We start from the raw sequence: 27,088 nt of genomic DNA, 5'->3' as shown, positions 1-27,088 counted from the left end.
GATGACGAAACTAGTACTGAAGTTTTATTTTGATATTTAAAATCGCGTCTCTCCCCTCACAAAATTCCCGCGCTTGCGCTTTCCCAAAATGGCCGCCAGGGGGCGCCCTCACGGCCTGCCCGTTCTCAAAATGGCGGCCGGCGACCTCGCTGCCCGTTCCCAAAATGGCGGCCGGTGACGTCACCGCATCCGCACTGCCCTACCCCAAGATGGCGGCCGGGCGGGAGCGGAGCGGGGCGGCCGCGCCTGCGCCCGTGCCAGCGGTGCATGCCGGGCGTCCTGCCCGCCGTGACGCTGCACATCGCACCCGGCACCGCCACCGGGGCCCGCGGCCATGGCGGGCGTGAAGGTGATCGCCAACGACACCGAGTTCCAGCCCGAGCTGAGCGCAGCCGGCTCCCGCTTGGCCGTGGTGAAGTTCACCATGAGGGGGTGAGTGAGGGCGGGGGGCGGCTCCTGCGCGCCCGTTCCGCCTCAGGCTCCGGGAAAGGCTCCGCTGTTGCCGTGTTTTTATTCGGGCTTCCCCGGCGCGGGTTGCAGCGTGAGGGGCGCTCCGGAACGCGTCAGTGCAGTCGCAGCATCAGCGCCTTTCTAAGTTCCGTGATTTTTAACACAATGTTCCGAGATCCTGGGATAAATTCCCGTTTTTCCCGCCGAACCCACTGCGCGCGGACCCGCCATCCCTCAGGCGCTCTGAGGGAGCAGGGGCTGCGCTGCTTTAAAGCCCCGTTAAAGGGCAGCAAAGTGATGGGAACAAGGCACGGACAGCACTAAAAACAACTTAAAACTTGCAAAAACATCATTTGCCCCATAAAACTTGCCTTGATCCGCACCCCATTTGCCCGGGACAAGTAGATTATCCCTTTTCCCCTCCTCAGCAGGGAGGTGCGACTGTGATGAAATCGAGATGAATTTGTCACCAAATAAACCTGGATATCTGAATTATCCCCGTTCATTTGTGAAATTAGGGAGAATAGTGATAATCTCGGGTCTTTGGGGGTTCATAGGGCACCTCATTATTTTGTGGCTGCTGCCTCTTAGTTATGGGTGGTTTTTTGCCAATTTTCTGCGTCGGGGTTTTTTCATTCCACTTTTCGTTTCTCTTTCTCAGTGAGAAACTCCCTTTACAGGAATTGCTGCAGCTGAGCACTTCCTACACTTTTGGTGACGCAGAATAAATAAAAAATACACATTTTCATCCAAGGCAATGCAATTAAATCAAAAGAAACCAACTCTGTCCTCCCAGGGCCAAATAAATATGGGAATAACTGGTTAGAGCTGTAAATGAGATTTGTTGTGGGAACAATTTGATACGTGTTGACCATTAAATATTTAAGTTGTGTGTAAATATAATTTTTTCCCTGGATGGGCTAAAGACATGAGTTTTTTGTTAGTAGTATTTTCCCTTTGTAACACTTTCTTGAGCAGGACTGTGGTAAAAATGCTGCGAATAAAGACAATAAATTGCAGGTTCCCAAATGTCACAGTTCATTGTATCGGCAGCGGGCAGCCAGGTAGAGAGGCTGCTTTTCCAGCAGGATATCAGGGAGAGCAGGAACATTCTGATTCCATGTGGGGCAGGCAATGACAAAGAATCCAGGCACGGGATTCATGGAAGTGTCGCTTTTCCCGCAGGTGCGGCCCTTGCCTGCGGATCGCGCCCGCCTTCAACGCCCTGAGCAACAAATACCCGCAGGCGACATTCCTGGAGGTGGACGTGCACCAGTGCCAGGTGTGTGCTCCAGAACCTTCCTGCTGCCCGGCCATGGGCACAGCGAGGGCACAGCAGCCCTGGCAGTGACTGCTCCCAACCTGGAGATCAAATCCCTGCCAGGGAGAAATATCCCTGCTGTGCTGCCCTGCCTTGGAGCAGTGGGAAAGCACAGAAATTCACTGATCCTCACCCCACAGCACTAGGGTGAATTAAATAAATATTAAAAATTGAACTAAATGGGTTTATTGGTGGCACTGGGTAGCTCCCAGAGACTGCCTGAAGCACTAATGGGGACTCCCATCTGCTCCCAGGGCACGGCTGCCACCAACAACATCTCAGCAACGCCCACGTTCCTGTTCTTCCGGAACAAGGTGCGCATCGACCAGTACCAGGGAGCAGATGCCGTGGGCCTGGAGGACAAAATCAAACAGCACCTGGAGAACGATCCTGGCAACAGCGAGGACACTGACATCCCCAAAGGATATGTGAGTAGCTGCCCACAGCTTTGTTGTGTAGCTCAAGTGTTAAAACAAATGTGCTTGAAGGCAAATAGCTGGGTTTTAGGCAGAGCTGCCTGAGAAAATGTAAATATTGACATATACGCATTTCCTAAGAATAAAGGATGTCCCTAGTCATTAAAATGCAGTTTGTGTGCCGTGCTGTGGCTGTCCCAGCTGTGAGCAGCTGTGCTCTCTGTCCCCAGATGGATCTGCTGCCCTTCATCAACAAGGCTGGCTGCGAGTGCCTCAACGAGAGCGACGAGCACGGCTTCGAGAACTGCCTGCGCAAGGACTCCTCCTACCTGGAGTCCGACTGCGACGAGCAGGTGTGTGCTGCACGTGGGCCAGGGCTGCACGTGGGGCAGGGCTGCACATTGGATCCAAGGGGCTGCACGTGGGGCAGGGCTGCACGTGGGACAGGGGCTGCAGGAAAGGATGTGCTGCCCATGGATCCAGGATGTTCTCCTGCAGCAGCCCTGGGCTCCCAGGGAGTGCTGCCCACAGCTCCAGTGGCTGCTGCACACCTGGAATGTTCTGCAGGCTCCCAAGGTTTCCACCCTGAGAATGCCCAGGCACAGGGCAGTAAAGGCCCAGGATGGGTGGAACAGGGGAAGTGAGCCCAGCATTTTATTCCACAGCTGCCCTATTCCTGTCTCCTGTGCTGGGTTGGTTCCAAGTGCACAAACCAGGGTGTAATTTTGGTTTTTTCCCTCTTGGTTGTTTTCCACTTGGTTCCAAGTGCACAAACCAGTGTGTAATTCTGGTTTTTTCCCTCCACAGCTGCTCATCACTGTAGCTTTTAGTCAGCCTGTCAAGCTTTACTCTATGAAACTGCAGGGGCCAGACAATGGTGAGTGACACACGTGGAATTATTTGTTGTTGATTGATGGGCAAAGATCAGAGTTTGACACACAAATCAGTTTATTATAGATAGATGCACAAAGTGTTTCCTACAGTTTGGTACACAAAGAGAAGTGATGCACAAATCAAAATGTTTATTATAGATTCATACACAAAGTATTTCCTATAGTTTGATACACAAAGAGAAGTATTTCTATTGATACAAGTATTAATTATAGACTGATACACAAATAGAAATATTTATTATAGATTGATACGCACAGAAGTATTTTTATAGATTGATACACATTTGCAAGTATTTATTATATATTGATGTGCACATACAAATGTTTATTATAGATTGATACACAAATTATTTATTGTAGTTTGATACACAAATCAAAGTATTATAGATTGATACACATTTGCAAGTATTTATTACAGATACACAAATAGAAATATTTATTACAGATCGATGCACACATAGAAGTATTTTTTGTAGATTGATACATAAATAAAGTATTTATTATAGGTGGATACACACATAGAAGTATTTCTTGTAGATTGATACACAAATAGCAATATTTGTTATAGATAGATACACAAATTATTAATTGTAGTTTGTTACACAAATAGAAATACTTATTATAGGTGGATGCACACATAGAAGTATTTATTATAAATTGATAAATAAAGTATTTCTTAGAGTTTGATGCATACGTAGATTTATTATTGATTGATACACAAATAGAAATATTTATTACAAATTGATACACAAATAAAGTATTGAAGTTTGATACACAAATAGCAATATTTATTATAGGTGGATGCATACATAGAAGTATTTATTATAAATTGATACACAATTCATTGTAGTTAGATACACCAACTAGAGATATTTGTTATAGGTTGATGCACAAAGTATTATACATTGATACACAACAAGAAATATTTATTATAGATTGTTACACAAATATTTACTATAGTTTGATACAAAAATAGAAATATTTCTTATAGGTTGATACACACATAGAAGTGTTTATTATAGATTAATACACAAATTATTTATTGCAGTTTGATACACACAGAAATATTTATTATAGGTTAATACACAAATACTTACTATAGTTTGATATGCAAATAAAAGTATTTATTATAGATTGATAAACACATCCAAGTATTTACTACAGTTTCATACACAGATAGAAGTGTTTACTGCAGTTTGAGACACAAATAGAAATATTTATTATAGATTGATACACAATTTATTTATTGCAGTTTGATACACAAATAGAAATATTTGTTCTAGGTTGATACACAAATAAAGTATTTGGTGTAGTTTGATACACAAATCAAAGTTTTTATGATAGACCGATACACAAATAGAATTATTTCTTATAGATTGATACACAAATTATTTATTGCAGTTTGATACACAAATAGAAGTATTTCTTATAGATAAAAATAGCTATTATAGCTTGATACACAAAATGAAGTATTTACTATACATTGATACACAAATACCATATTTGCTATAGTTTGATACACAGGTAGAAGTGTTTATAATAGATTGACACACAAAGTATTTACTGTAGATTGATAAACGAATATTTCCTATAGTTTGATACACAAATACAATCTTTATTGTGGTTTGGTACACAAATAGAAGTGTTCATAGTTTGGTAGCCTGGAGAGAGACCTGGATTCAATTCCAGGCCAGAGTGAGATCCATGGAAATGTTCCCAGCATTTTATAATAACCAAGCTCCCACTGTGCAGCGTGTGCAATCTCCTGGCTGGGTCCTGCCATTTCTGGGGCTGTAATTCCCATTGCCAGTGTGTCCATGGCCCAAATCCATCCCAGGGACTGTAATTCCCATTGCCTGTGTGTGTCCATGCCCCAAATCCATCCCAGGGACTGTAATTCCCATTGCCTGTGTGTGTCCATGCCCCAAATCCATCCCAGGGACTGTAATTCCCATTCATTCCCTGTGTGTGTCCATGCCCCAAATCCATCCCAGGGACTGTAATTCCCATTGCCTGTGTGTGTCCATGGCCCAAATCCATCCCTGGGACTGTAATTCCCATTGCCTGTGTGTGTCCATGCCCCAAATCCATCCCAGGGACTGTAATTCCCATTGCCTGTGTGTCCAGGCCCCAAATCCATCCCAGGGACTGTAATTCCCATTGCCTGTGTGTGTCCATGCCCCAAATCCATCCCTGGGACTGTAATTCCCATTGCCTGTGTGTGTCCATGGCCCAAATCCATCCCTGGGACTGTAATTCCCATTCCCTGTGTGTGTCCATGGCCCCAAATCCATCCCAGGGACTGTAATTCCCATTGCCTGTGTGTGTCCATGCCCCAAATCCATCCCAGGGACTGTAATTCCCATTCATTCCCTGTGTGTGTCCATGGCCCAAATCCATCCCTGGGACTGTAATTCCCATTGCCTGTGTGTGTCCATGCCCCAAATCCATCCCAGGGACTGTAATTCCCATTGCCTGTGTGTGTCCATGCCCCAAATCCATCCCAGGACTGTAATTCCCATTGCCTGTGTGTCCAGAGTCCCAAATCCATCCCTGGGACTGTAATTCCCATTCATTCCCTGTGTGTGTCCATGCCCCAAATCCATCCCTGGGACTGTAATTCCCATTGCCTGTGTGTGTCCATGGCCCCAAATCCATCCCTGGGACTGTAATTCCCATTCATTGCCTGTGTGTGTCCATGCCCCAAATCCATCCCAGGGACTGTAATTCCCATTCCCTGTGTGTGTCCATGCCCCAAATCCATCCCAGGGACTGTAATTCCCATTGCCTGTGTGTGTCCATGGCCCAAATCCATCCCAGGGACTGTAATTCCCATTCATTCCCTGTGTGTGTCCATGCCCCAAATCCATCCCAGGGACTGTAATTCCCATTCCCTGTGTGTGTCCATGGCCCCAAATCCATCCCAGGGACTGTAATTCCCATTGCCTGTGTGTCCCAGGGACTGTAATTCCCATTCCCTGTGTGTCCCAGGGCAGGGCCCCAAGTCCATCAAGATTTTCATCAACCTGCCGCGCTCCATGGACTTTGAGGAGGCCGAGCGCAGCGAGCCCACGCAGGCGCTGCAGCTGGGCCCCGAGGACATCCGCGAGGACGGCATCGTGCAGCTGCGCTACGTCAAGTTCCAGAACGTCAACAGTGTCACTGTGAGTGCCACCGGCTGGGCAGTGGCTGTTTGTCACTTTGGGTCACAGCCCGGCCAGCCTGGGGCTGTGGGCAATCCCTGCTGGGGGTACAGGCTGCTCCATGAATCGGTGTTAAATAACAGAGAGAGATGGGGTGTGCACACAAGGGGAGATGTCAGAAGCCAGCACTTCCCTCTGGCCAAGGGCTCAGAGAGCCTTGCACAGAGCCCAGAACACCTCTGGCTTTGAAAGTTACCAACCTCAGGTGAAGGTCTGCAAGTCAGGACACATTAAACAGAATAATAGTGGGGTGGAAAAGTGGATTTTATGGCAAGATGGAGGGAACTGAACTTTCTCCCTCTCCTGCTGTGATGGTGGCACTTCTGCATTGGTCCAGAGCAGAAGCTCCCTGTCTAACACAGGGGATAGGTACTGGTACATAATTGTACATAGTGTACACATCATTAAAAATCACATCATAAAATACACACATCATATTCAAAACATAAGTTTTTAATATAAAGACATAACACAGAGTGCCTGGCACTGTCCTGCTGGACAAGAAAAAAGAAATTTTCTAGATAAGATCCAATAAACAACCTTGAGAGCCCTGACTCCTTCTTCAAGGTGGGAAAAAAGACTTTGGAACTTTTCTCCAAGTCACTCTGACAAATAGAGATCCCCACAGCAAAGCTCTGACTCCATGGTTCTGAAGGCTGATTTATTATTTTATGATAGATACATTATTAAAACTATAGTAAAATAATAAAGGATTTCATCAGATGCTAGCAAGGAATAGAAAAGAATGATAATTAAATCTTGTGATTGTCCATTAATTAAAAACAACCCCATCACACCAATCACAGATACACCCTGTTGCATTGCACAGCAGCAGGTAATTATTCTCAGAAAAAATCCTGGCAAAAGGATTGTTCTGAAATGAAAATGTACAAATGAAAATCTGAAATTTCACAAGTGCTTCTTTTGGCTTTTCCCCGTGGCAGTTGTTTGTGCAGTCCAATCATGGCGACGAAGAGACGACGAGAATCACATATTTCACATTCATTGGCACTCCAGTGCAGGCCACCAACATGAACGACTTCAAACGAGTGAGCCCCTTGCTTTTATTCTTTCTTTTTCAATAAAGCAGTTGATTTTATTTCTTTTTCATTTAAAATAAACTGCTTCAGTATTTATGGTACACATTTCAGCAGGTTCAAAGCACTGACACCAACATGACACCTACATGAACTGCTTAGTTCTCACAGCAAAACCAAAATTTAATTTCTTTTTTAAACTAAAACTTCATTTCTCTGCTGCTAATAATAAAGGAGTTTTACAGCTTTTCCTGCCTTTCACTGCCACTGAAAATCATTCAGAAATCATTCTGCTGCTCTAAAATAAATGCAGATTTTAGACCTCCCTCATTCTCCCAGACTGAAGCACTGGCTGCCAGTGTTTCTTCTTTTCCCTTTTTTTTTTTGCCATTTTCCCATCTTTTCCCTTTTTTCTCCTCTTTTTTTCTACTTTCCCCCTTTTTTTGCCTATTTATTCCCATTTTTCCTCCAAAATCCCCATTTCCCTCCATTTTTTCTCCTTTCTCCTAATTCTTCTGCCTTTTTTCTCCTTTGTTTTTCATTTTCCTCTACATAACCACTTTCCCTCTGTAACACGCTTCATTTTTTCCCCCAAATTACCATTTTTTTCCTTATAAAATTCCTATTTAACCCCAAAATCCCAAAAACATGGGTATTTTGATGGGAAAAATGGGCATTTTGATGGGAAAAATGGGAATTTTGATGGGCGAAAAAGGGAGTTTTGGGGACAAGGAAAGGAAGCTTTGCGGGGCAGGGAAATTGAGCATTCTGGGGGGGAAATGGGGATTTTTGGGGGGGAAAAAAAGGGAATTTTTGGCAAAGAAGGTTGACTGTGCTGTTTCCTCCTGCAGGTAGTGGGCAAGAAGGGAGAGAGCCACTAGGAAGCCAGCCTGGTTTCCTTTGTCCATTCCTAAGTGCTGCCGTAAGCAGGGACTGTCCCTTTGATTTGCTGCCATTCCCAATAAATCATTGCTTTAGCTGGAGCATCTTCCTCGCCTCCTCCTCCTCCTCCTCCTCCTCCTCCTCCTGTTCCTCCTGCTGCTGCTGGAGTTGTAAATAAAAGCGCTGACTTTTGCCCAGGTGCATTTTTGGTTTTGCAGGAAGGGCCTGAGGCTGCTGCAGCTGCTGAGAGTTCCAGGGCACCTGCCAGTGAGCTCAGTGTGTTCTCCCACACAGCCCCTCAAAAAGCAGTGTGGGATTATTGTGGTGATTTATTTATTTATTTGTGACATTTTAGGGTGCATTCCCCCACATTCCTGCACAGCTGGAGCCCCACGGGTTCACCCCCTACAAACCAGGGCACAGGAGATGTAGAATTATTCAATTGATTTATCTCATTCAGGAACTTGATTTGTATGCATTTATCTGTTCTGGCACACAAAGAAGAATTAAGGTAGGTGGATACAAAAGATTTATTCTAGATTGATGCACAAATGGAAATATTGATTCTAGATTGATACACAAATAAAGTTTATTGCAGGTTGATAGACAAATAGAAATATTGATTCTAGATTGATACACAAATAAAGTTTATTGCAGTTTGATAGACAAATAGAAATATTCTAGATTGATACACAAATAAAGTATTTATTATAGATTGATAACCTATACACAAATATATATTAAGTATTTATAATAGATTTATGTACAGGTATAAGTATTACAGATTGACACACAAATTATTGATTATAGATTGATACACAAATAGAAATTTATAGATTGAAACACAAATATTTATTGCAGTTTGATACACACATAGAAATATTTATTCTAGATTGACACACAAATAAAGTATTTATTATAGATTGATAACATACACAAATATATATTAAGTATTTATAACATATTTATGTACAGATATAAGTGTTTATTATAGATTGACACACAAATTATTGATTATAGATTGATACACAAATAGAAATATTTATTATAGATTGACACACAAATTATTGGTTATAGATTGATACACAAATAGAAATATTTATTCTAGATTGACACACAAATATTTATTGCAGTTTGATACACACATAGAAATATTTATCATAGGTTGATACACAAATAAAGTATTTATTACAGAGCACAGGAAACAGATTGTAGAATTATTCAGATTATTTATTTTATTCATGACCTTGATTTGTATGCATTTATCTGTTCTGGCACACAAAGAAGAATTAAGGTAGGTGGACACAAAATATTTATTATAGATTGATGCACAAATAGAAATATTGATTCTAGATTGATACACAAATAAAGTTTATTGCAGGTTGATAGACAAATGGAAATATTCTAGATTGACACACAAATAAAGTATTTATTGTAGATTGATAACCTATACACAAATATATATTAAGTATTTATAACAGATTTATGTACAGATATGTGTTTATGATAGATTGACACACAAATTATTGATTATAGATTGATACACAAATAGAAATATTTATTATAGATTGAAACACAAATATTATAGATTGATACACAAATAGAAATATTATGGATTGACACACAAATACTTATTGCAGTTTGATACACACATAGAAATATTTACATAGGTTGATACACAAATAAAGTATTTATTATAGAGCACAGGAAACAGATTGTAGAATTATTCAGATTATTTGTTTTATTCACGACCTTTATTTGTATGCATTTATTTGTTCTGGCACACAAAGAAGAATTAAGGTAGGTGGATACAAAAGATTTATTCTAGATTGATACACAAATAGAAATATTGATTCTAGATTGATACACAAATAAAGTTTATTGCAGTTTGATAGACAAATAGAAATATTCTAGATTGATGCACAAATAAAGTATTTATTATAGATTGATAACATACACAAATATATATTATGTATTTATAACATATTTATGTACAGATTTGTGTTTATGATAGATTGACACACAAATTATTGATTATAGATTGATACACAAATAGAAGCATTTATTATAGATTGAAACACAAATATTATAGATTAATACACAAATAGAAATATTTGTTATAGGTGGATACACAAATAAAGCTTTTATTATACGTTGATAGACAAATAGAAATATTCTAGATTAACACACAAAGTATTTATTATAGATTGATAACATACACAAATATATATTAAGTATTTATAACATATTTATGTACAGATATAAGTGTTTATTATAGATTGACACACAAATTATTGATTATAGATTGATACACAAATAGAAGCATTTATTATAGATTGAAACACAAATATTATAGATTGATACACAAATAGAAATATTATGGATTGACACACAAATACTTATTGCAGTTTGATACACACATAGAAATATTTATCATAGGTTGATACACAAATAAAGTATTTATTATAGAGCACAGGAAACAGATTGTAGAATTATTCAGATTATTTATTTGTATGCATTTATTTGTTCTGGCACACAAAGAAGAATTAAGGTAGGTGGACACAAAATATTTATTATAGATTGATGCACAAATAGAAATATTTATTGTAGATTGATACACAATAAGTTTATTGCAGTTTGATAGACAAATAGAAATATTGATTCTAGATTGATACACAAATAAAGTTTATTGCAGTTAGATAGACAAATAGAAATATTGATTCTAGATTGATACACAAATAAAGTTTATTGCAGTTTGATAGACAAATAGAAATATTCTAGATTAACACACAAAGTATTTATTATAGATTGATAACATACACAAATATATATTAAGTATTTATAACAGATTTATGTACAGATATGTGTTTATTATAGATTGACACACAAATTATTGATTATAGATTGATACACAAATAGAAATTTATAGATTGAAACACAAATATTTATTGCAGTTTGGTACACACATAGAAATATTTATCATAGGTTGATACACAAATATTTATCATTGAGCACAGGAAACAGATTGTAGAATTATTCAGATTATTTATTTTATTCATGAACTTTATTTGGATTGTAGAACTTGATTTGGATTTTATGAATTGTATTGTGGAAGTTTATTTTATTCCTGGCAGTTTTAGGGTTCATTTCTCTCTGGTTTTAGGAGGAAATGTTGATTTTCCAGCCAGGTAAGAATTGGTGGGGTCATTTCTCAGGAATTGCCAGGCAATTAAAAATAAACAATTAAAAATAAAATTTCAATCCCCAAATAATAACAAGAATTAAAAAAATAAAATCCAGACCCTAAAACCCAGCCAAAATAAAAATAGCAATACAAAATCAAACACTAAACCTCCCAATAATAATAATAATAATAATAATATTAATAATAAAAATTAATAAAATTAATAAAAAATTAATAAAAGTAATAATAATATTAATAATAATTGAGAAAATTAAAACCAGCCTCCCAAACATTTCAAGATAATTTAAAAATAGATAAAAGCCACAAAAAATTTAAAAACCCCACAAAAATAAAATGAAAAACCAAAATAAAAAAATTAAAAGCAAAACCCCCACAATAATAAAAAATAAAAATAGAAAAACCCACAAAGAAATAGGAAAAAACACTAAAAAGACCCCAATTAAAAATAACAAAAAATAAAAGAAAATAAAAACCAGCCCCACAAAATATTTTAAAATAATTTAAGAAGAAAAATAGATAAAATACACAAAAAATAATAAAAAACAAACCTCTCCCCAAAATAAAATAAAAATAAAAATAAAGAATAAAATAAAACAAAACCCCCAAAATAATAAAAAGTGAAGGAAAATAAAAAACCACATAAAAATAAACACCACCAAATTAATAATAATTCAAAAATAAAATAAAATACAAAAATTCCAAATAAAAATAAAGAAAAATAGGACAACACACAAACCCCTCCCACCAAATAAAATAGCAATAACTTAAATATAAAATAAAAAACCAAAATAAAATACAAAAATAAAATAAAAAACCTCCCCCAGAATTTTAAAATCATTAAAAATAGAAAAAAAAACCACATAAAGAAAAACACATAAAAATAAAAATAAAATTACAACCAACCCCTCCCAATATTAAAAATATTAAAAATAGAAAGAGATCCCACAAATAAAACCAAAATAATAAAAAAATAAAAATGGAAAATTTAAAACCCTATAAAAATAAAAACCCACAAAAATAAAAAAACTTTAAAAAATAATTAAATAGAAAGAAAAATATAAAAAACCCCACAAAGAATAATAAAATACCCTTTAAGAGCTTGAAAAATAATTAAAAAATAAACTTCATATGCCAAAATAAAAGAATGACCAAAAGCCTCCCCAAAAATATTAAAAATAATTTAAAATAACCAAAACAGGAAAAGCTCCCTAGAAATAAATATTAAATATCTTCCAGAACTCCCCCAAAAATTAATAAAAATAGAAAATAAAAATAACCCAAAACAAGATAAAAAATATAAAAATATTTGTAAAAATTTAAAAGGAACAACAAAAACCACAAAAGACTTTTTAAAACCAATTAAAAAATCTCCCACAAATGATGAGTAAAATTAAGAAATAAAATAAAATTATGAAAAAAAAAATCAAAAATTATAAAAAAAAATCATGATAAAATTAGGAATAAAAAAGAAAAAAAAAATCACCCCAACACAAAAGAGAAATATACCGAGAATAAAATGAAATAAAAAGAAAAGAAATTAAAAATATGAATTAAAAAGAATAGTTAAGAAATAAAATGAAAATTAGGAAAAATAAGATATAATAGAAATTAAATAAAATAGTGTAACATAAAATAAAATAAAATTAAATAAAAAATCTTTAAAGGAAATAAAAAATAAATAAAAGTAAAAATGAAATATAATATAAAAATTAAAACAAAATTTTAAAAAAACCCTAAAAAATTAAAAATAAAATTTATAAAATGTATTGACTACATAGTGTGTATAGTGCAGATATGGTTATTAGTGAGCATGCTGGACAGAGAGCACACTGTATGTACTGTACATAGTGTATATAGTGTACATAGTGTACTCACTGTATGTACTGTACATGGGGTATAGACTGTACATAGTGTACACACTGTATGTACTGTACATGGGGTATATAGTGCACATAGTGTACATAGTGTAACACTGTATGTACTGTACATAGGGTATAGACTGTACATAGTGTACATAGTGTACACAGTGTATGTACTGTACATAGTGTGTATAGTGCACATAATGTACATAGTGTACTCACTGTATGTACTGACATAGCGTATATAGTGCACACAATGTACATAGTGTACTCACTATGTACTGTACATAGTGTGTATAGTGCACATAATGTACACAGTGTACACACTGTATGTACTGTACATAGTGTGTATAGTGCACACAATGTACATAGTGTACACACTGTATGTACTGTACATAGTGTATATAGTGCACACAATGTACATAGTGTACTCACTATGTACTGTACATAGTGTGTATAGTGCACACAATGTACATAGTGTACTCACTGTATGTACTGTACATAGTGTGTATAGTGCACATAATGTACATAGTGTGTGTAGTGCACACAATGTACACAGTGTACACTGTATGTACTGTACATAGTGTGTGTAGTGCACATAATGTACATAGTGTACTCACTGTATGTACTGTACATAGTGTGTATAGTGCACATAATGTACATAGTGTAACACTGTATGTACTGTACATAGGGTATAGACTGTACATAGTGTACATAGTGTACACACTGTATGTACTGTACATAGTGTGTATAGTGCACATAATGTACATAGTGTACACACTGTATGTACTGTACATAGTGTGTATAGTGCACATAATGTACATAGTGTACACACTGTATGTACTGTACATAGTGTGTGTAGTGCACACAATGTACATAGTGTACTCACGGTATGTACTGTACATAGGGTATAGACTGTACATAGTGTACACACTGTATGTACTGTACATAGTGTATATAGTGCACATAATGTACACAGTGTACTCACTGTATGTACTGTACATAGTGTGTATAGTGCACACAATGTACATAGTGTACTCACTGTATGTACTGTACAGTGTATATAGTGCACATAATGTACAGTGTACACTGTATGTACTGTACATAGTGTGTATAGTGCACATAGTGTACATACTGTATGTACTGTACATAGGGTATAGACTGTACATAGTGTACTCACTGTATGTAGTGTACATAGCGTATATAGAGCACACAACGTACATAGTGTACATAGTTTACACACTGTATGTACTGTACATAGTGTGTATAGTGCACATAATGTACATAGTGTACACAGTGTACACACTGTATGTACTGTACATAGTGTGTATAGTGCACATAATGTACATAGTGTACTCACTGTATGTAGTGTACAGTGTATATAGTGCACATAATGTACAGTGTACACTGTATGTACTGTACATACTGTGTATAGTGCACACAATGTACATAATGTACATAGTGTACTCACTGTATGTACTGTACATGGGGTATAGACAGTAATAGTGTACATAGTGTACTCACTGTATGTACTGTACATAGTGTGTATAGTGCACATAATGTACATAGTGTACACACTGTATGTACTGTACATAGGGTATAGACTGTACATAGTGTACATAGTGTACACACTGTATGTACTGTACATAGTGTGTATAGTGCACATAATGTACATAGTGTACTCACTATATGTACTGTACATAGTGTATATAGTGAATGTATGGTTATTAGTGAACATGCTGGACAGAGTGCGCACACTGTACACACTGTACATAGCGTATATAGTGCACATAATGTACATAGTGTACACAGTGTACACACTGTATGTACTGTACATAGTGTGTATAGTGCACATAATGTACATAGTGTACACACTGTATGTACTGTACATAGTGTGTATAGTGCACATAATGTACATAGTGTACACACTGTATGTACTGTACATAGTGTATAGACTGTACATAGTGTTCACAGTGTACTCACTGTATGTACTGTACATAGTGTATATAGTGCACACAATGTACATAGTGTACTCACTGTATGTACTGTACATAGTGTATATAGTGCACACAATGTACATAGTGTACACACTGTATGTACTGTACATAGTGTGTATAGTGCACATAATGTACATAGTGTACTCACTGTATGTACTGTACATAGTGTGTATAGTGAATGTATGGTTATTAGTGAGCATGCTGGACAGAGAGCACACACTGTACACACTGTATGTACTGTACATAGGGTATATAGTGCACACAATGTACATAGTGTACACACTGTATGTACTGTACATAGTGTATATAGTGCACATAGTGTACATAGTGTACACACTGTATGTACTGTACATAGTGTGTATAGTGCACATAATGTACACAGTGTACACACTGTATGTACTGTACATAGTGTATATAGTGCACACAATGTACATAGTGTACACACTGTTGTACTGTACATAGTGTGTATAGTGCACATAATGTACATAGTGTACACACTGTATGTACTGTACATACTGTGTATAGTGCACACAATGCACATAGTGTACACAGTGTATGTACTGTACATAGTGTATAGACTGCACATAGTGTGCATAGTGTACTCACTGTATGTACTGTACATAGGGTATATAGTGCACACAATGTACATAGTGTACTCACTGTATGTACTGTACATAGCGTATATAGTGCACACAATGTACATAGTGTACTCACTGTATGTACTGTACATAGGGTATATAGTGCACACAATGTACATAGTGTACTCACTGTATGTACTGTACATAGCGTATATAGTGCACACAATGTACATAGTGTACATAGTGTACACACTGTATGTACTGTACATAGTGTGTATAGTGCACATAATGTACATAGTGTACTCACTGTATGTACTGTACATAGGGTATAGACTGTACATAGTGTACATAGTGTATGTACTGTACATAGTGTGTATAGTGCACATAATGTACATAGTGTACACTGTATGTACTGTACATAGGGTATATAGTGCACACAATGTACATAGTGTACTCACTGTATGTACTGTACATAGCGTATATAGTGCACACAATGTACATAGTGTACATACTGTATGTACTGTACATAGTGTGTATAGTGCACATAATGTACATAGTGTACTCACTGTATGTAGTGTACAGTGTATATAGTGCACATAATGTACATAGTGTACACTGTATGTACTGTACATAGTGTGTATAGTGCACATAATGTACAGTGTACTCACTGTATGTACTGTACATAGGGTATAGACTGTACATAGTGTACAAAGTGTACACACTGTACTGTACATAGGGTATATAGTGCACATAGTGTACATAGTGTACACAGTGTATGTACTGTACATAGTGTGTATAGTGCACACAGTGTACATAGTGTACCACTGTATGTACTGTACATAGGGTATAGACTGTACATAGTGTACTCACTATGTACTGTACATAGTGTGTATAGTGCACATAATGTACACAGTGTACACACTGTACTGTACATAGGGTATATAGTGCACACAATGTACATAGTGTACACAGTGTACTCACTGTATGAACTGTACATGGGGTATAGACTGTACATAGTGTACACACTGTATGTACTGTACATAGTGTATATAGTGCACACAATGTACATAGTGTACACACTGTATGTACTGTACATAGTGTGTATAGTGCACATAATGTACATAGTGTACACACTGTATGTACTGTACATAGGGTATAGACTGTACATAGTGTACTCACGGTATGTACTGTACATAGTGTATATAGTGCACATAATGTACAGTGTACACTGTATGTACTGTACATACTGTGTATAGTGCACACAATGTACATAATGTACATAGTGTACTCACTGTATGTACTGTACATGGGGTATAGACAGTAATAGTGTACATAGTGTACTCACTGTATGTATACTGTAGCATATGTTAGTGTAGTAGTCGACATATGTATGATGTAGTGTACACATTGTTGATGTACTGTACATAGTGTATAGACTGTAACATATGTACACAGTGTACCACTGTATGTACTGTACATAGTGTATATAGTGCACACAATGTACATAGTGTAACTCACTATTGTACTGTACATAGTGTGTATTAGTGCACACAATGTCCCCTAGTGTACACACTTATGTACTGTACATAGGTATATAGTGAAATGTATGGTTACTAGTGACGTATGACTGACAAGTGTGTGCACATCATCTACACACTGTTGTACTGTACATAGTGTATAGTGCACATAATGTACATAGTGTACACATTGTCACACTTGTACTGTACATAGTGTATATAGTGCACAAATGTACATAGTGTACACACTGTTGTACTGTACATAGGTGTATAGGCACATAATGTACATAGTGTACCACATTGTATGTACTGTACATAGTGTGATATAGTGCACAAATGTACATAGTGTACCATTGTATGTACTGTACATGGGTATAGACAGTAATAGTGTACATAGTGTACTCACTGTATGTACTGTACATAGTGTGTATAGTGCACATAATGTACATAGTGTACACTGTATGTACTGTACATAGTGTATATAGCTGTACATATGTACACAGTGTACTACACTGTATGTACTGTACATAGTGTATATAGTGCACACAATGTACATAGTGTACCGTGTATGTACTGTAATTATGTATATAGTGCATAATGTACATAGTGTACACACTGTATGTACTGTACATAGCGTATATAGATGCACATAATGTACATAGTGTACACAGTTACACACTGTATGTACTGTACATAGGGTATAGACTATAATAAGTGTACACGCTGTATGTATGTACATACGTATATATAGTGCACACGTACATAGTTGTACATAGTTTACACATGTAATGTACTGTATCATATGTAGTGTATAGTGCACATAATGTACAGTGTACACACTTTACACACTGTATGTACTTTACAGATGTAATATTAAAGTGGACATGTACTACGTATGTACTGTACATAGTGTGTAATATGTGCACATAATGTACAGTGTACATAGTGTACTACTGTAGTATGTACATGTGTACATATGTACATTGTGTGCACTATATACACTATGTACAGTACATACAGTGTGTACACTATGTACATTATGTGCACTATATACCCTATGTACAGTACATACAGTGTGTACACTATGTACACTATGTACAGTCTATACCCCATGTACAGTTCATACAGTAGTACACTTGTACACTATGTACATGTGCACATATACCCTATGTACAGTACATGTGAACACTATGTACATTGTGTGCACTATACACACTATGTACAGTACATACAGTGTGTACACTGTGTGACATTATGTGCACTATACACACTATGTACAGTACATACAGTATGTACACTATGTACACTATGTCAAATCTATACCTAATTACAGTGATACCTAGTATACACTAGTACATTGTGTGCACTACACACACTATGTACAGTACATACAGTGTGTACATTATGTGCACTATGTACATTGTGTGCTATATATACACTATGTACAGTACATACAGTGAGTACACTATGTACATTATGTGCACTATATACGCTATGTACAGTACATACAGTGAGTACACTATGTACATTATGTACACTGTACATTGTGTGCACTATATACACTATGTACAGTACATACAGTGTGTACACTATGTACAGTCTATACCCCATGTACAGTACACATGGTACAGTATAGTGCACACAATGTACATAGTGTACACACTGTGTACTGTACATAGTGTGTATAGTGCACATAATGTACAGTGTACATAATGTACATAGTGTACACACTGTATGTACTGTACGTAGGGTATATAGTGCACATAATGTACATAGTGTACATACTGTATGTACTGTACATAGTGTATATAGTGCACATAGTGTACATAGTGTACACACTGTATGTACTGTACGTAGGGTATATAGTGCACATAATGTACATAGTGTACATACTGTATGTACTGTACATAGTGTATATAGTGCACATAGTGTATATAGTGAATGTATGGTTATTAGTGAACATGCTGGACAGAGTGCGCACACTGTACGCACTGTATGTACTGTACATAGCGTATATAGTGCACATAATGTACATAGTGTATATAGTGCATATGCTGTTATTGGTGTATGTGCGGTATGTAGTGCGCACACTGTACACACTGGATAGACTGTACACAGTGTATATAGTGCAGATATGGGTATCAGTGTACATGCTGGACAGAGTGCACACTATGTACTGTACACGGGGTCTGTAGTGTACATACTGATATATGGTGTGCATATAGTGTATAGTGTAGACCTCAAACACACTGGACATAACTGTCCATAATTGGACATAACTGTACACACTGGACATAAATGGAAATAACTGGACATAACTGCACAGGACTGGACATAACTGTACACATGTACAGACTGGACATAATAGTACGTAACTGGACACACTGTATGCAGTGAACAGGACTGGACATAACTGGACATAGGTGTACACACTGTACAGGACTGGGACATAACTGTACACATGTACAAGACTGAACATGACTGGACAGAGTGTACAGGACTGGACAGAACGGGAAATAACTGTACACACTGCAGAGGACTGGACATAACTCTACACATTGTACAGACAGGACAAAAACTAACTGGACATAACTGTACAAGCTGTACATAACTGGACAGAGTGTAAAGGACTGGACAGAACTGCGCACATGTACTGGACTGGACAAAACTGGACATAACAGTAAACATGTACAGGACTGGACATAACTGGACATAACTGTATACATTGAACAGACTGGACATAACTGTACAGACCTGGACATAACTGGACACACTGTACAGGACTGGACATAACTGGACATACACTGTGTCCAGTTATGTCCAGTCCTGTACTTTGTGTCCAGTTATGTCCAGTCCTGTACAGTGTGTACACTTATGTCCAGTTATGTCCAGTCCTGTACATGTGTCCAGTTATGTCCAGTCCTGTACATGTGTCCAGTTATGTCCAGTCCTGTACAGTGTGTACACTCATGTCCAGTTATGTCCAGTCCTGTACATGTGTCCAGTTATGTCCAGTCCTGTACATGTGTCCAGTTATGTCCAGTCCTGTACAGTTATGTCCAGTCCGGCACAGTGTGTCCAGTTATGTCCAGTCCTGTACAGTGTCCAGTTATGTCCAGTCCTGTACAGTGTCCAGTTATGTCCAGTGTGTCCAGTTATGTCCAGTCCTGTACATGTGTCCAGTTATGTCCAGTCCTGTACATGTGTACAGTTATGTCCAGTCCTGTACATGTGTCCAGTTATGTCCAGTCCTGTACAGTGTGTCCAGTTATGTCCAGTCCTGTACATGTGTCCAGTTATGTCCAGTCCTGTACAGTGTCCAGTTATGTCCAGTCCTGTACATGTGTCCAGTTATGTCCAGTGTGTCCAGTTATGTCCAGTCCTGTACAGTGTCCAGTTATGTCCAGTCCTGTACATGTGTCCAGTTATGTCCAGTCCTGTACAGTGTCCAGTTATGTCCAGTCCTGTACAGTGTCCAGTTATGTCCAGTCCTGTACAGTGTGTCCAGTTATGTCCAGTCCTGTACAGTGTCCAGTTATGTCCAGTCCGGTACATGTGTCCAATTATGTCCAGTTATGTCCAGTCCTGTACATGTGTCCAGTTATGTCCAGTTGTCCAGTTGTCCAGCTTCAGTGTCCAGTTATGTCCAGTCCTGTACATTGTCCATATGTCAGTTATGTCCAGTTATGTCCATCCTGTACAGTGTCACTATGTTTATGTCCATCCTGTACATGTGTCAGTAGTTATGTCCAGTCCTGTACATGTGTCCAGTTATGTCCAGTCCTGTACATGTGTCCAGTTATGTCCAGTGTGTCCAGTTATGTCCAGTCCTGTACATGTGTCCAGTTATGTCCAGTCCTGTACAGTTATGTCCAGTCCTGTACAGTGTCCAGTTATGTCCAGTCCTGTACAGTGTCCAGTTATGTCCAGTCCTGTACATGTGTCCAGTTATGTCCAGTCCTGTACAGTGTGTCCAGTCCTGTACATGTGTCCAGTTATGTCCAGTCCTGCAGTGTCGTATGTCCAGTCCTACAGTGTGTCCCGTTATGTCCAGTCCTGTACAGTGTCCAGTTATGTCCAGTCCTGTACATGTGTCCATATGTCCAGTCCTGTACATGTGTCAGTTATGTCCAGTCCTGTACATGTCCAGTTTATGTCCAGTTATGTCCAGTCCTGACATGTGTCAGTTAGTTTGTCCAGTCCTGTACAGTGTCAGTTATGTCCAGTCCGTACAGTGTCCAGTTATGTCCAGTCCTGTACAGTGTCCAGTTATGTCCAGTCCTGTACATGTTCTTTGTCCAGTTATGTCCAGTCCTGACATGTGTCAGTTATGTCCATTGTACATGTGTCCAGTTATGTCCAGTCTGTACAGTGTCAGTTATGTCCAGTCCTGTACATGTGTACATTATGTCAGTCCTTACAGTGTCCTTATGTCCAGTCTGTACATGTGTCCATTATGTCCAGTCCTGTACATGTGTCCAGTTATCGTCCAGTGTGTCCAGTTATGTCCAGTCCTGTACATGTGTCCAGTTATGTCCAGTCTGTACATGTGTCCAGTTATGTCCAGTCCTGTACAGTGCAGTTAGTCCAGTCTGTACAGTGTCAGTTATGTCCAGTGTGTCCAGTTTATGTCCAGTCTGTACAGTTATCCATTATGTCCAGTTATGTCCAGTCCTGTACATGTGTCCATTATGTCCAGTCCGTACATGTGTCCAGTTATGTCCAGTCCTGTACAGTGTCCAGTTATGTCCAGTCCTGTTCCAGTTGTCCAGTTATGTCCAGTCCTGTACAGTGTCCAGTTATGTCCAGCTCAGTGTCCAGTTATGTCCAGTCCTGTACATGTGTCCAGTTATGTCCAGTCCTGTACATGTGTCCAGTTATGTCCAGTCGTCATCCGTTATCAGTGTCCAGTTATGTCCAGTCCTGTACAGTGTCCAGTTATGTCCAGTTATGTCCAGTCCTGTACATGTGTCCAGTTATGTCCAGTCCTGTACATGTGTCCAGTTATGTCCAGTGTGTCCAGTTATGTCCAGTCCTGTACAGTGTCCAGTTATGTCCAGTGTGTCCAGTCCTGTACAGTGTCCAGTTATGTCCAGTGTGTCCAGTTATGTCCAGTCCTGTACAGTGTCCAGTTATGTCCAGTCCTGTACAGTGTCAGTTATGTCCAGTCCTGTACATGTGTCCATTATGTCCAGTCCTGTACATGTCAGTTATGTCCATCCTGTACATGTGTCCAGTTATGTCCAGTCCTGTACATGTGTCCATATGTCCGTCTGTACAGTGTCCATTATGTCCAGTCCTGTACATGTGTCAGTTATGTCCAGTCCTGTACAGTGTTGTCAAGTCCAGTCCTGTACAGTGTCCAGTTATGTCCAGTCCTGTACATGTGTCCATTATGTCCAGCCTGTACGTCCAGTTATGTCCAGTCCTGTACATGTGTCCAGTTATGTCCAGTCCTGTACAGTTCCGTATGTCATATGTCCAGTCCTGTACAGTGTCCAGTTATGTCCAGTCCTGTACAGTGTGTCCAGTTATGTCCAGTCCTGTACATGTGTCCAGTTATGTCCAGTGTGTCCAGTTATGTCCAGTCCTGTACATGTGTCCAGTTATGTCCAGTCCTGTACATGTGTCCAGTTATGTCCAGTCCTGTACATGTGTCCAGTTATGTCCAGTCCTGTACATGTGTCCAGTTATGTCCAGTCCTGCACATGTGTCCAGTTATGTCCAGTTATGTCCAGTCCTGCACAGTGTGTACAGTTCTGTCCAGTCCTGTACATGTGTCCATTTATGTCCAGTTATGTCCAGTTATGTCCAGTCCTGTACATGTGTCCAGTTATGTCCAGTGTGTCCAGTTATGTCCAGTCCTGTACAGTGTGTCCAGTTATGTCCAGTCCTGTACATGTGTCCAGTTATGTCCAGTGTGTCCAGTCCTGTACAGTGTCCAGTTATGTCCAGTCCTGTACAGTGTGTCCAGTTATGTCCAGTCCTGTACATGTGTCCAGTTATGTCCAGTGTGTCCAGTTATGTCCAGTCTGTATGTCCAGTTATGTCCAGTCTGTACAGTGTCCAGTTATTCCAGTCGTACAGTTCAGTTATGTCCATCCTGTACATGTGTCCAGTTATGTCCAGTCCTGTACATGTGTCCAATTATGTCCAGTCCTGACATGTGTCCAGTTATGTCCAGCCTGTACAGTGTCCAGTTATGTCCAGTCCTGTACATATGTCCAGTTATGTCCAGTCCTGTACATGTCAGTTATGTCCAGTCCGTACATGTTGTTATGTCCAGTCCTGTACGTGTCCATTATGTCCAGTCCGTTATGTCCAGATCCTGTACATGTGTCAGTTATGTCCAGTCCTGTACATGTGTCCATTATGTCCATTCCGTACATATGTCAGTTGTGTCCAGTTATGTCCAGTCCTGTACTGTTCCAGTTATGTCCATCCTGTACATGTGTCCATTTATGTCCATAGTCCTGCACATGTGTCCAGTTATGTCCAGTCCTGTACAGTGTGTCCAATTATGTCCAGTCCTGTACAGTGTCCAGTTATGTCCAGTCCTGTACATGTGTCCAGTTATGTCCAGTCCTGTACAGTGTGTCCAGTTATGTCCAGTCCTGTACATGTGTACAGTTATGTCCAGTCCTGTACAGTGTCCAGTTATGTCCAGTCCGGTACAGTTATGTCCAGTCCTGTACATGTGTACAGTTTGTCCAGTCCTGTACAGTGTGTCCAATTATGTCCCTCAGTGTCCTGTACATGTGTCAGTTATGTCCAGTCCTGTACAGTGTCCAGTTATGTCCAGTCCTGTACAGTGTTATCCAGTTCTGTCCAAGTCCGTCCTGCACAGTGTGTACAGTTCTGTCCAGTCCTGTACATGTGTCCATTTATGTCCAGTCCTGTACATGTGTGTCCAGTTATGTCCAGTCCTGTACATGTGTACAGTTATGTCCAGTCCTGTACAGTGTGTCCAGTTATGTCCAGTCTGTACATGTGTCCAGTTATGTCCAGTCCTGTCAGTGTTCCAGTTAGTCCATTTGTACAGTTATGTCCAGTCCTGTACATGTGTCAGTTATGGTCCAGTCCGGTACAGTGTATTCCAGTCTGTACATGTGTACATTTATGTCCAGTCCTGTACATGTGTCCAGTTATGTCCAGTCCGGTGCAGTGTGTCCAATTATGTCCAGTTATGTCCAGTCCTCCAAAATGTGTCCAATTATGTCCAGTTATGTCCAGTCCTGCAAAATGTGTCCAATTATGTCCAGTTATGTCCCGCGTGTGAGTACTTACCTGTAAATACCATTAATCATTATTAATTAATAAGTATTTATTAGTAGTCTAATTTATTATTAATTGTCCTTTAATTACATAATTTAATAATAAACAGTAAATAACTAATAATCATCCCACTAATGGTAAATTAATAAATAATTTAAGAAAAAAATGCCATTTACCAATTAATTAATGGAACAATTAATGACCAAGTATTGTAGTCTGGAAATTTGCAATATGTAATTATGTTTAATTAAATAGTTATTACATATATAGCTCTCTAATCACCTACGTAATCAAACACCTACTTAAATAATGAGAAATTTTTAATTATTGACTGATTCATTATTAATTAGGGAAACAGAAATTCCTTTTTAATCTGCTAATAATAACCTACTGAAGGATTAGTTACCTAGCTAATTATTAATTCCCTAATAAATAATTAATTAGGTAATGATAATGGATCAATTATTAGCTAATTACCAATTAATAATTCTAGAATTAAGCGATTGTTATTCATTAGCTAAATAATAATAGAAATCAAATTATTATATAAGCATATATTTATTAATTACCCATAGTTAACAGTAATGATTGTTGCATACGTAATTACTCATTACAACGGCTGCCTGGCTTTGAAGTTTTGTTTTATGCTTTAATTCTTTTCCTTGTTTATTTATTGAGCTCCTTTAATTCTGTTTTATTTGACCTTGTTCTATTAATTGAATTGCATTGAATTGAATGGAAATCCTGCGTTCCGCGCTGTACCTTGGCTCCCGGTGCAGTTCGCGTTTACATCCACCAGGTGGCGCCACAGCCCGCGGAACAGCGCTGGCACTCACCTGCGGCTGGGACACGGGACACCCGTGTGTGTCACCTGCCCTGGGACACCCGTGTGTGTCACCTGCCCTGGGACACACTTGGGGACATGGGACACCCGTGTGTGTCACCTCCCCGGGACACCGTGTGTGTCACCTGCCCTGGGACACGCTTGGGGACACGGGACACCCGTGTGTGTCACCTGCCCGGGACACCCGTGTGTGTCACCTCCCCTGGGACACCTGTGTGTGTCACCTGCCCTGGGACACGCTTGGGGACACGGGACACCCGTGTGTGTCACCTCCCCTGGGACACCTGTGTGTGTCACCTGCCCTGGGACATGCTTGGGGACACGGGACACCCGTGTGTGTCACCTCCCCTGGGACACCCGTGTGTGTCACCTCCCCTGGGACACACTTGGGGACACGGGACACCCGTGTGTGTCACCCCTGGGACACGCTTGGGGACATGGGACACCCGTGTGTGTCACCTGCCCTGGGACACCCATGTTTGTCACCTCCCCTGGGACACGCTTGGGGACATGGGACACCCGTTTGGGTCACCTACCCTGGGGACACGGGACACAGGTTTGTGTCACCTGCCCTGGGACACATTTGGGGACATGGGACACCCATTTGTGTCACCTCCCTGGGACACGGTCAGGGACATGGGACACAGGTTTGTGTCACCCCCAGGGACATATTTGGGGACACGGGACATTCCTTTGTGTCACCTCCCAGGACACTCCTTTGTGTCCCCTCCCTGGGACAAGCTTGGGGACACAAGGCACACGTTTGTGTCACCTCCCTGGGACACTTGTTTGTGTCACCCCCTGGGACACGCTCAGGGACATGGGACACTCCTTTGTGTCCCCTCCCTGTGACACATTTGGGGACACAGGACACTTGTTTGTGTCGCCCCCATGGACACACTCGGGGACAGGGACATACAGTTGTCACCTCCCCAGGACATGGACACACAGTTGTGTCACCCCAGGGACACACTTGGTGACACAGGACACTCATCTGTGTCACCAAATGCCCCAAAGTCTCCATCCCAACCCTTGGTGGGTTTGGTATTTTGGATTTATTATTTTTTGGATTTATTATTTTTATTTTTATTATTTTTGGTTTTTTATTTTTATTCTTTTTGGTTTTATTCATACCAAGATGAGCTCGACGAATAACTCACACAGACAAGGGAAAGGGAAAGAAGGGAAAGAAGGGAAAGGGAAAATGGAAGGGAAAAGGGAAAGGAGGGTTGAGGTGGTTTCTCAGTTTATTTCATTTTAATGCCAGGGGGAAAAAAGGAAGATCAACGAGAATTCAGTGACATTGCCCCATTTCTGACCCCCACAATTCAAAGTTTTTACCTTTCCCGGGGGGAATAAAGGTGCAGGGGATGACTCCATTGCTCATTCGCTCTCCCAGGCTGGTTTTGGCTGTTTGGAGGAATTCATTATTATTTCAGGGGGGCAATCCGGATCAAACCCGCTGGGAAGGGACAGGGACACAATGGCAGGACACGATCCTCGGGGGGGAATCCATCAAACCCGCTGGGAAGGGACAGGGACACAATGGCAGGACACGATCCCCGGGAGGGACACCGGGCCCGGGCTGCGGATCAGCCCCGCCTGGAGCTG

The 27,088-nt window shown here is 39.5% G+C and overlaps 1 protein-coding gene across 1 annotated transcript; it reads left to right on the top strand.

The window, feature by feature from the left end:
• Nucleotides 1-264: 264 nt before the first annotated feature.
• On the top strand, nt 265-8,395 carry TXNL1 (thioredoxin like 1). The gene is made up of 8 exons (XM_064736760.1): nt 265-432; nt 1,636-1,732; nt 2,026-2,199; nt 2,418-2,540; nt 2,995-3,064; nt 6,072-6,244; nt 7,228-7,332; nt 8,172-8,395. Exons 1-8 carry the CDS (start codon nt 335-337, stop codon nt 8,199-8,201), a joined length of 870 nt encoding a protein of 289 aa, XP_064592830.1. The 5' UTR covers nt 265-334; the 3' UTR covers nt 8,202-8,395.
• The last annotated feature ends 18,693 nt before the right edge of the window (nt 8,396-27,088 follow it).

Source organism: Zonotrichia leucophrys, chromosome Z, assembly GCF_028769735.1.
Source record: "Zonotrichia leucophrys gambelii isolate GWCS_2022_RI chromosome Z, RI_Zleu_2.0, whole genome shotgun sequence".
NCBI classification, from domain to species: Eukaryota; Metazoa; Chordata; class Aves; order Passeriformes; family Passerellidae; genus Zonotrichia; species Zonotrichia leucophrys.
Note: the sequence above shows the minus strand (reverse complement) of the source record. Positions and strands in the feature narration are given on the sequence as shown.